General features: G+C 40.8%; 1 protein-coding gene across 1 annotated transcript; it reads right to left on the bottom strand.

Annotated features, from left to right (window-relative positions):
* Positions 1-154: 154 nt before the first annotated feature.
* c1h14orf28 (chromosome 1 C14orf28 homolog) lies at positions 155-9964 on the bottom strand. The gene is made up of 5 exons (XM_035436226.1): positions 9638-9964; positions 7981-8505; positions 3635-3724; positions 3120-3254; positions 155-2796 (listed from the first exon to the last, which is right to left on the bottom strand). Exons 1-5 carry the CDS (start codon positions 9724-9726, stop codon positions 2613-2615), a joined length of 1023 nt encoding a protein of 340 aa, XP_035292117.1. The 5' UTR covers positions 9727-9964; the 3' UTR covers positions 155-2612.
* Positions 9965-11295: the final 1331 nt, after the last annotated feature.

Raw genomic sequence — 11295 nt, 5'->3', positions numbered from 1 at the left:
AGGGGGGTGATGGTGGGGTGGGGGGGGGGGGTATGATGTGCTGATTGGCTGGAATTGGACTGCAGCTGTAACAAATTCATTTAGAACCTCAATTCCACATGCTGTGACACTGAATTTCTAGTTTTTTGTACATAAAACAAAAACACAATAGTAGTTAATGACAGAATACAAAAATATTTTAATTTAAAAAACATGGTATTAATGACTACATAGTTATAAATGAAACATTTCAACTCAATAGGAACAGTAGTATTCAATAATGTGGTGCTGTGGTGATTCTGAATGACTTGAGGAAAATTGTAATGATCATTTCCATTCAAAGCGGTGCCCGCTTATTCACACTACATGAGTTGTAAGATGTTTTTGTCTAGTGTTCTTTGTGTTTCTCCCCTCCCCCCAATGATTTGTGTACTGGTGTTCAAGCCAAGTTGAATTTTCAGTGGTTTAGCTGTCAATCACTACACTATGTCCAGCAGCAAGACAATACTGTATGTCTGCAAACAGTGGAGTTTACACTGCATTTGTGCTTTTTTTATTTTTTACAACTTATGAATTCAATGGCATCATATCTCAACCTACAAGGTGTAAAATATGGGAGAAAACACAAATTTCACCACCAATGAAGATCTGACCAGTTTGATGCAGAATTATAATTTTCAAAATGAACACTTCTGTAAGTTTTCAGGTTAGAGCACCTGCTAAGGGATTGTAATGTTACACACATTCACAGCAGTTTGCTTGTGGGTAACAGAATGGGCACTTTATCCCAGAAGTCTTTTTCCTTTTGCTTTGACATTCATTCCCTTTGAGGGGAAATCCCCCTTTCAAATACTATCTTTTCTGAAGCAATACTTCTTAAAATAAGAGAACATACTATTTCATGAAGACAGGATTCAAAGGAGAATTTCTTAAGCATACATTTGAAATACAATAATCACTCATTTTTAGAGTATGGTTTATAGCGCATACTACTTAACTGTAAAACTGTATTTCACTAAGACCAATGATAATCCACCTCTGAGTAGAAACTGAAAGACTGCCTACTTAAAACTCAATAGCCACACGCACACTGCTCTTAATTTTGTATCATCGATAGTGTACTGCAGGAAACGTTCAGCTTAACAGTCATGCGCATATGTAGGCTATTTAGTTTCAGTTCAGACATCAAGACATCTTTAAGTTCTCGAACAGCTTGATACCTCATAACAAAATACAAACCAGACAGACTGGAAGAACCCAAATACCCTTTATAAACAATGCAAATCAGCCCTGTTGATAAACTCCAACTATTAGAGTGTATAAAGCCCATCCAAAGCACCAGTTTGATCTGAAATCAAGGCCTGCATGCATAAAATTTCTAAGAGTCAGGTAGTGTTGAGAACAAGAAATCCCCAGAACAGGAGTTTTTCTTTAGGACAAGAGATCTAAACAATGCACTTCAGCAACTATCAAAATGGTCACATTGCTATACTTTGGCATTCTAGTATCAATAAAAAATGACTAATTGGTTTGAAATCACAAGACCAATTTTTCATTTTCTGTAGCATTAACATCATAAGGCTAATATACGTATAATATACCAGCCTTAAACCTGTTCAGAATGATTCCTGAAATAAAATGTCACATTGCTGATGAGACAAACCAAACAGAATCAACTCTTGAAGAATTACCAGTACTTTTACACAAGTCAGTGTTTATAAACATTTGCTTGTTCATCCTAAGTTACTTAAACTGTGAGTTTATGCCTCTGCTGAAATACAAAGTATCAAAGGCTCACAGATGAACACAGTATATAGGTGTATTACTTCTTTTATTACTTGAATTCAATTAATTAAGATTTTGGGGGAAACTAAAATAGTTATCTGATAATTTGGTTAGCTAAATGACAGAGGAAAAATCCTGGCAATGCCCACTGGTTTCTCTTGCACGTTGTTTTAATAGCTTGACCTAAAGTTCTGTCAATTTAATACTAACAATATAAATATACATTTTAAGCAATATGCTTGATTTGAACGTGATTTTTGGTACAATAGGTTTGTACACAGGTTCTTCTGGCACCGCTAAGAAAGCACTCACTAACACAACTTCCAGCTGATTCTTATTCTCCCGCCTTTCACCCTTAAGAAGCGTCTCAGATTGTTTTATGCACACGGGCCCAGAACTATTATAGTCCATACGTATTCTTGGATTCCAAGCAAGCTTTAAAAAGGAGAAGCTATTATGTGCAGCGAGATCTAAAGAGTCACAGTCTGGCGAAATAGAGCACATAATCCTCAAAGAAGGTTCAACGAAATATCTAAAGAGTACAAAAATAAGCAATAAATGTCTAAGCTACTTGCCAAAAAAAATGGCTGGCTTTATCTTTTTTTTCCTTTATGTAAATGGCTAAATTAACTTTAGCTTGCACTTCGGAAGAGCTCTGCTCGTGCTGGAACTACTGCTGCGCCTCCTCACGCCTCCCCAAGTGAAGTCACAATAAGAGACAAAGAGAACTAAAAGCTCGGGAAGAAGTGCAGTCTGGATGTGAAAACAACAGGAGAGAGTAACTAATGCTTTTGGAGATGCCGGCGAGCAGAGGGAAGGCAGTGGGTCGCTGAGCTCTCGGGCGGCCCTCACTTGTCGGACGCGCGGATGTAGACGAGCGAGGAGAGGAGCAGCAGCTCCGGGGGCTTGTTCAGCAGGATCAGGTTGTCGCTGCGCAGCCCGTCGTAGTGCAGCCAGTTGCCGTCTATCTGGAATGCCGCCGAGTAGTGGTGCTCCTCTTTGCTGAACAGGGTGGCGCCCTCTAGCAGGTACCTGCGGAACAGCACGTAGGTATGTGTTGAGCTGGCATGGATGGGATTACCAGGACAGACACAAAGCTTTCGTAGTCACAGCACGGGGAGTGCGTTAGAGCTTTTACATTACATTACATTCATTTGGCAGACGCTTTTATCCAAAGCGACGTACAAAAAAGTGCATTTCATGGTCGTAAACAACTGCTGAACACGGGTTCAGTAAGGTACGATACTTATTTTGTACAGCTATTTCTAGCCGAGAACAGTGAACACTAGAGCTGGTTCGGGGGGTAGGAGGATGGAAGGGAAAAGAATTTCAGTTCAGTTGCTGTGGTGCCTGACCTGTGCTGGGAGAGGTCTAGGTGGTATGGAACGTAGGCCAGGTCCTCAGACTTCCACAGCTGCATGTTGAGGATGACGAAGGGAGGGGGTCCATGGCAGAAGACCCTTTGGGAGAGTTCCCTCAGCCCGTCACACCTGCAGCACAGACAGCAGCCAGGGACGCTTAAACGCAAACTACCGCCAGACCGGTCACAGCAATGTGTAACTTCTCTTAACTTCTTAAAACAGTCTGTTTTGTGTGCAGTTCCTGCAGTACAGCAGGAACTTGCACACAACTCGGCTCTTGTGGCCAGCCACAAAGTGAAAAGCTGACTTTGCAAATGGTGCAATGTCACCACCTGCTGTAGAGATAACAAAACGCAGAAAATGTTTAGTCATTATTGTTCAACAACCAGTTCCACAAAAACAATTTTCGGTTGACTGTGGAGCCAGATACATATGCCATTCAACAGAAAGTTCTCTTGCATGTTCATGTTTTATCTACAGACTGCGGAACCTCTGTTGGTTAGTCTTACCCCATTTCTTTGCACAGAAGGATCTTGGGGCAGAAGAACTCGTCCACAGCTGACTGAATTAGGTCTCTGTGAGGCAGCTCATGAGGTGGCCTGTAAACAGAACCCACACCAGTCAGAAACTTGACTGCCAGCAATTAATTTCAAACAATGCATAGCAACCAAGAGTCACACGCAACAAAACCACAGTCAACTCTCTAAAGAATAATTTGTACTCCGCTATCTTGCTACTGTGACAGATGATGTGTAACAGCTGATGTAGTTTATTCTGTCAGCCAGTTTCTGACTGTCGGTCTCTGGCTGGTCTCTTCGCTCCAACTGATGCGAGTTCAAATATGGTAAACCTCACCCTGGCCACTGTCCCCATTGTCCTAATTACCTTCCAGGAGCGCCATCATTGCAAAGCGAAATGTTAAAAGTTTTAGTTCAATAGCTATGCATATTTCTAGAATACAAAGCAGAAGCCTGTTTTGGTGTAAAAAAGGGAATCTATGCCTCTATGCCCATGGTAGGTAAAATCTCAAAGGGGCCTCATTTATAAATGGTGCTTACGCACAAGAAAAGATGTGTACGCCACTTTCCCTGTGGATTTTGGATTTATAAAAACAAACTTGACGTCCTGTGCACAATCACGCAAACTATGACCCGTGCGTATGCACATTTTGGTGACTGTGGGAATTGACGACTCCAATTGCAAAGTAGTAAGATAAATGTCCTACAGACCCGTTACACTCATTCCTTTCACTTCATATCAAAGTACACGGCCTTCTAATAACCATATCCTTTGTCAGAGGAATATCCAGACCTACCTATCGTAGTCTACCACGTAGTCTTTTTGGTGTTAGTCTGAAAGTCCATATTTAAACCTCCAGACTGTCTGAAATATTATCGCTGGTGACACCTCCCATGTGTTACATTCAGAATCTGAGCTTATTCCACCAGGGAGGCGGTATAGAGTCCCACAGTACTGACTCATAAGATTCCAGCACTCATATCCCAGAATTCATTTGAATGCTGAAAGCGAGGTCCGACAATGTGATTTCAATTTGATGGTGAGGAGTTTTTCTGGGGGAGAGATTTGCTTGGACGCAATGTTGATTTTGTGTGGATGTATCCGTCTTTCGCGTTTGTAACTACACTACTGTAAGAAAAACCGTGCCGCTTTACGATGAAATATACATTTCTGTGTAATCAGACAAAAAAGCATTATCGTATCGTATCATATATTGAACCATGCCTCATCACAGGCTGATAAGTGTCGTGACTGAATGGATGGCAGCAATGATGAACTCCTGGCTATGCTAGTGTAACCTTATGATATTGGGAGGTGCCCCCCCAATGACGCCGGTACCGGGCACTTACAGTACGCTTTGCCGGTGGACAGCAATGCGCTTCTTTGCATCCACTTCAAAATCCGACCACTTCTTTTTCATTTCCAAAATGCACTGCAAAAACATATCCCATAAAACAACGGCAGCCATTTTGCCAGTGCAAAACCATTTAGTGAAAGGAATAAACTGTATAAATCATGTTTTTTTTATGGGGGCAGTCGTTAATGAGTTATTACCGTGATTCTACATTTGACAGTGTTTTGAAAAAACAGTGAAATCCTGTAAATTTTACATTTTGCAAACATTTTACTGTAAGAATAGTTTTTACTGTGCTCTGTAACTAATGGCTCAGTTCCATAATCTCTGAATTGGAATGGAAAACTGATTTATATGCAGATCATATTCACATTTGGCTTAACATTAACCATTTATGGTTAATTGTGGGAGTTAAGGGGGCAAGATACTAGGCTTGTGCACGTACACAAAATTTCAAGCTGATTGTGAGAAAATAGCGTGCATGTACGGTTTTATAAATCAGGATATTTTTCTCCCTTTGTGCCTATGTAACCTTTTAGTGTTAAAGGTTTTATAAATGAGGCCCCAGTGGATGTCTGGTTGGTGACTCTGGTTAAACTGAAATCAAGATTAGTGTAGTTTATACCTAATATCGCAACATTATTGTGCTGCTTCTTCCATCCGATATGTCTGCAGCACTCACTTTCTGAATTAGTCGACAGCCGAATGGCATCTCTGGGACTTAAAGTCACAAAGCAATCAGATAATAGGGTATACAGTGCATTTAAGATCATGTCTAAATCCATGTGTGGAAACAGTCCCATTCATCAACCTGCCATCACTTCATTTGCTCCCATGATGCACCTTCCCCACACAATTTACAATTACTGCTAAAGGAAATGGGACCATTGGGTCAGCTTCAAATCCACACTGGACCAGGGCCATTTCAATTGTGCCCCTGAAAATTGAAGAAAGGGTAAGATTGCACAAGGCCCATAATTGGTGGAGCTTTAAAATATCAACAGATCAAATATTTGAATCAACCCCACCAACTGAGGAAGGCAGTGATCAGTGAATCAGTGATTGGCATCCCATGGTTGCTCCACCTCACGGTGAAGATGAAAATTATAGAAGAAATTCAGAAATTGTGTTAATTGATGGCTAGTTAATCATTAATTACATTTAATTCATTATTAGACAAATAAGTGATTAGATTATTAAATATGTTATACTGTTTAGTTTAGTTAAAGATACGTATTATATACTTACTGTAGTAGGCCTGTGATTGGTTTTAGAAGTTTTAGAAGTGCCACAGTATGTGACCCAGAGCCATCTCTATCCCTCTATAAGATGCGGCCCAGTTGTTTACTTCACTGCTCTTTTGTGTGGGCACACACTTCCTGCTCGACTGCCTTTGGGGCTCAAGAAATACAACTTTTTTTAAATTATCATTTCATGGTAGTTTATGTCCTCCAGTCTAATGAGAGTTTGATATTTTTAACTCGAATTTATCTAACCAAGAGGTCTCTGAGTCTCACTCTGGATCAGTTTGTACCACTCACTCACTAATCACTTTCTCGGATATTTAAAGGGGTAGTTCATTTTCTGCAGTTTTTCCAAATTACGTCACTGTTTTATGTTAATTCATTCATAGCTAATATGTGACAGATGGATGTATGAAGATAATATGAGGCATCAAGTTAACTAAGACTAACATGATGACAGCAATATGAAAACCTATATTTTGGCGGCTACTTTGGTTTGCTTGCCAAGTATTCTGTAATGAGGTAACAAGATAACTGTTGTGCGTGTGCTAAAATTGAGTTCCCCTGGCACTGTCTGATGGTCAAATTTCATCTGATCAGATATACATTTGTTGTGTACATGTTCACAGTAAAAATTAAAAAAAACATGCAAGTTGAAATCATCTCATCAGACAATACTGTTGCATTTGGCCAGACATAATTCATGTGTGTCTTGCATTTAGTTTACCAGCTTACTATACACTGAGAATATTACAAATGAATGGCAGGTTTTGCAAACCGCTAAATATCTCAACTCAAAGTTGATTTCATCAATTTTTTGATCATTTACATGCATGAGAAAATTCAGACTCCAGCAGAATCTCATCAGGGTGCCCATCCCTAGGTTTGCCAAATAAATGGGCCTGATTGAGAGGACAGAACGCGAGCGAGAAAAAGGGCAGGATTTCTGAGGCATGGGTGATAAACTGACAAACACCCTCCTACTGTTAAGACACAGCCCACCACCACCCAAACTGCCTTATAAGGGGCTAGTGGAGCAGCAGACGACTCTGTTACGAAGTCGTGCCTCCCGCCGCCTTATTCCTCGTTGGTTTTTCACAACCTCGACAGACGACAGCTGCACGTCATTTTATAATAATGGGGAGTCAGGAGGGCGAAATCAAAGCCAAGCGAAGACAGGAGTGGGAAGCCATCCAGCAGGACAGAACTAAGCATATTATCGCTTGGACTCATAATTTGGACATCTGTTAGTAAGCGTCAGCATTTGGGTAAATTAAAAAGGATGCCTTGTGGCCTCATTGAAAGCTATGGATCAGTGATCAAATGGCTGAACGATAAAGTTAAAATAAACATCCAACTGGAGTGGACAACATGTAGCCCATTACTGACCAAGAGGGCACACAATATGGATTGTGATGACACCACACGGAAAACCAAAGCCTAAAGCCCTCTTTACTAGCTCTTGTATCACAGCCGTTTTACTGAATTAACCTGGTTAATATTGATTCTGTATTCAATGGAAGGCTCTCCCTTTGTCTCCACACTGTACCTCCTGTTATGTTCATTTTTCTGTACTAAGTGCTTACTACTGCCTCCTTTCAGCGCCAGTGATCTCCAATCAGTAGCCGGGCAAACAGTAAATATTGTCATTCTGATCTGTACACATGCCGAGCACTGATGGAAGATCAGTGTTGCCAAGGAGAATGGAGGACTGGTTTAGAATGGAGCCGTCTCTCACTTGATGTTGATGGTCTTATTGAGGAGCTCCTGAAAGCGGGCAGGGCAGGCCCCGTTGGTGCAGAGGCTCTCCTGCACGGTAGACATCAGGTCCTCCAAATTCTTGGTGAAGTTTTCGTGCTCGTTGCCAAACAGGTCTATCTCCAGCGCGGCCCGATGAATCTCGGACCGGTACTGCTGCTTGGACATCCTGTCCCAGATCCACAGCAGCTTGACGGTGGTGTAGTCATAGGAGTCCATCAGGTGGAGGAAATGGTTAACAAACTCCTTGCCAAGGAAATGGCTCACCTCACGGGTGAAGGTCTGGTTTTCGCGCAGAATGACGTAGAGGAGCATGAGGAAGCCATCGATGGTGCACGTGTTCTTCAAGCTTATCTTAACATACAGAGGGATGCAGGAGATGGCCTTCCTCCCTGCCCGGATGATGTAGACGCCGCCCCATGGCAGCACAGGCCGCCAGAAGGAGCGGTCCTGCTCGTCGTTGTTATTAACAGAGGCACGGATCTCCTCAAACAGCGTTTTTGTCCTGCCAGAAAGAAGAGAGGACATAGCAAGAGGTTGTAAGGACTGTAGATTAGATATGAGTTTGAGTCCTACAGCAGTGATTTGTGTGTTAAAGAATTAATTCAAATAAATAAGAATAATTGTATTACTGCGTCACACTTTAAATTTAAGAACAGACACTACTTATTTGATTTCAACAGTTTAAGAAAACTGTAATCATAAGAAGGCAATGAACTGTATCACATATCGCCGTATTGAATGTCTCTCAGTGTAGTAGTATTACAGAAACTTAATGCCATCTGTGATGCAAAGCATGAAGAAAACCAATAAGAGAATAATTGTGGATAAATTTTATGTCCAAACTAAGTTAAACACTAACCTCCGCAACACAGTCGTTTAGTTGTGCACTTATCGGTCAAGTTTACGTGTCAAATGGCAAAACAAACTGTTGGAGCCTGGTGAAATCTACCCCGCTCAGTGCTGGCCACCAAGTGGCCAATAAAGTGTCAGTACAGAAATGGGAATGTCACATTTCGGTTGAGCTTTACACCAACACAGAAACAGCGACAGAAAACTGTATATAACGTGAATTGATGTAGTTGGATCCTTTGCATCACGGTTGCTTATCAAGTTTTCCCTACCACAAAAATACCATATAATTTGCAAACAACGATAGACACCTCAATTATAATTGCAGCGGAGATTAACAATACTAATGCATATGCAAACGAGACGTCAATTTAATGAAAAAATACAACGACTGTTTCAATATTTGTTTTAACGCCATAGCAGCCAGCAAGCTGAGTAGGTTAGTCGGTTGGCTAGTCGGCCACGGATACAATAATTCGTTCTAAAAATATTGCATCGTCATTCCGAACGTCATTATAATCGAAAAAAACGTTTTACACAACAAATTTATCGGCAACATACCCAATCCTCACAATACGCAAGAGCGACAACGCGGTAAAATAAGTAAACAGTGTAGAACGCGATTATTGCGTAGACGTCTGAAGTTCTGTTCACGCCATAACAAATTCCATCATGTCTGACGAACAAAAACCTGTGGGACACTTTACAACGCAAAATCAGTTATGAGCGATTACGGCACACGTTTTCACAACAGGTTCAACATTAGTGTAACATAAACTGCTTACCTCTCAATTTGCAGTCCTTCTTCGGCGTTTGACAAGAGAGTATTCAGTTCCTCTGTGCAATCTAACGAGTAGTATAATTTACTCTCCATCTTCTCCTGGATTTCTTCATGTCTTCAATCCTGCGCCTACGTCGATCCTTTATATTCGTATATCGTTACTTCAATAAATATCTCCGCAATATTTATTTCTCTGCGCTTCCAGATACAGGTATAGTATGAACCCAGAAGTCAGCCAAACCCAGATGAACCCTAGAACTACAAGATAACGAACGTCTGGTTCGCACGCAGCACGTGCGTCACGTATACCCGGAGAGGGTGGGGGAAAGCACAGGCTGTTTATTACTTTATACGACGATTGCTGTGTGTCAAACTGGGACGTGGAGACCTGTATCAAAATAATATGCTCTCCAGGTGACGAGGGAAATCGCGTTATTAACGATATAACATTAACACCTTGGTGCGTACAAGGCAATGGTAGTCTAGATTTAGCTAGAACTTTATTTTATACTCGGTGCTCTGCGTTCGTTCTGGTCGCTTGTATTTTGTAAAGCCACAGACAGTAGCATCAACCTCCGGTTGAACATAGCCAGATAGGTTCGAGATTAAGTTTGCATTTTAAGCACACAATGCAATAAAACTATTATTTTACGTATTTCATAAAAAGCAAAACATAAAATAATATTATTGGCAAAATTGTTAACTGTTGAGATCCTTACTGTTCTTATACTGCCAACTACTGGAGGATTTAGGTTTGGTAGTTGAGGGCCATGTTCCTGGCTTTATTTGCAAGGCGATTTACATTCATGTCTTTTCACGAATCTTCGGTGATGGGAAAACACGCCTGCAACACAACCGTATCAGTTCTGTTCAACAGGTAGTTATTGGAAGCAGACCATTGTGCTAAAACCCCTGAACTTTATGATGGTGTGGGAATGCTTTGCTGCCTCTGGGCCTGGGCGACTTGTCAATTTCTCTCTGTACTAGAAAATTCTTAAGGAGAATGCCTGGTCATCTGTCAGTGAGCTGAAGCTGTAACTGGGTTATGCAGCAAGACAATTATCTGAAACACAAAAGCAAGTCCACATCTGAATGGCTCAAAAGAAACAAAATTATAGTTTTGGAGTGCCCTAATCAAAGTCCTGACTTTAACCCAATAGAGATGCTGTGCCAGGACCTGAAACGAGCAGTTCATGCTTGAAAATCAACCAGTTTGTCCCCACCTTCTGATATAAAATTATAGGAAGTGTTTGATTGCAGTTCTTGCAGCTGAAGGTGGTGCAACCAGTTAAGTTTAATCGTGTGACTTTTTCACGTGGGTGTTTGATAACCTTTTTTCATTAAATTAATTAAATCATTTTTTAAATGTGGTTTGTGTTTACTCAGGTTTCCTTTGTCTAATATTACATTTTGTCTAAAGATTTGAACCATTCAATGTGATAAATAAATAGAGAAAATCAGGAAGGGGTCAAATGCTTTTTTTATTGCACTGTATATATTTTCTAATCGGATATAGCCTGAGAGTAAGAAATTGCAGTTGTGGTACAGTCTGAGGTTCTGAAGATTTTAAATGAGTGGTTATACATTTTGTTGCTGCTATCAAGATAAAGAATACAGTATTTTATTTATTGGTAGTCACCCATTTTGACTTATGAATGAAAG

The sequence above is a fragment of the Anguilla anguilla genome, chromosome 1 (assembly GCF_013347855.1).
Source record: "Anguilla anguilla isolate fAngAng1 chromosome 1, fAngAng1.pri, whole genome shotgun sequence".
Lineage (NCBI taxonomy): Eukaryota > Metazoa > Chordata > Actinopteri > Anguilliformes > Anguillidae > Anguilla > Anguilla anguilla.
The sequence above is the reverse complement of the archived record's forward strand: the minus strand, read 5'-3'. Positions and strand labels throughout refer to the sequence as shown.

Excerpts from the sequence above, each read along its gene's own strand:
- c1h14orf28 (XM_035436226.1), bottom strand. The coding sequence starts at position 9,726 with ATGGAGAGTAAATTATACTACTCGTTAGATTGCACAGAGGAACTGAAT. Across the intron at positions 3,725-7,980 it reads AATAAGACCATCAACATCAA|GCCACCTCATGAGCTGCCTC; the intron begins GTGAGAGACGGC and ends TTCTGTTTACAG. Across the intron at positions 3,255-3,634 it reads CTTCTGTGCAAAGAAATGGG|GTGTGACGGGCTGAGGGAAC; the intron begins GTAAGACTAACC and ends TCTGTGCTGCAG.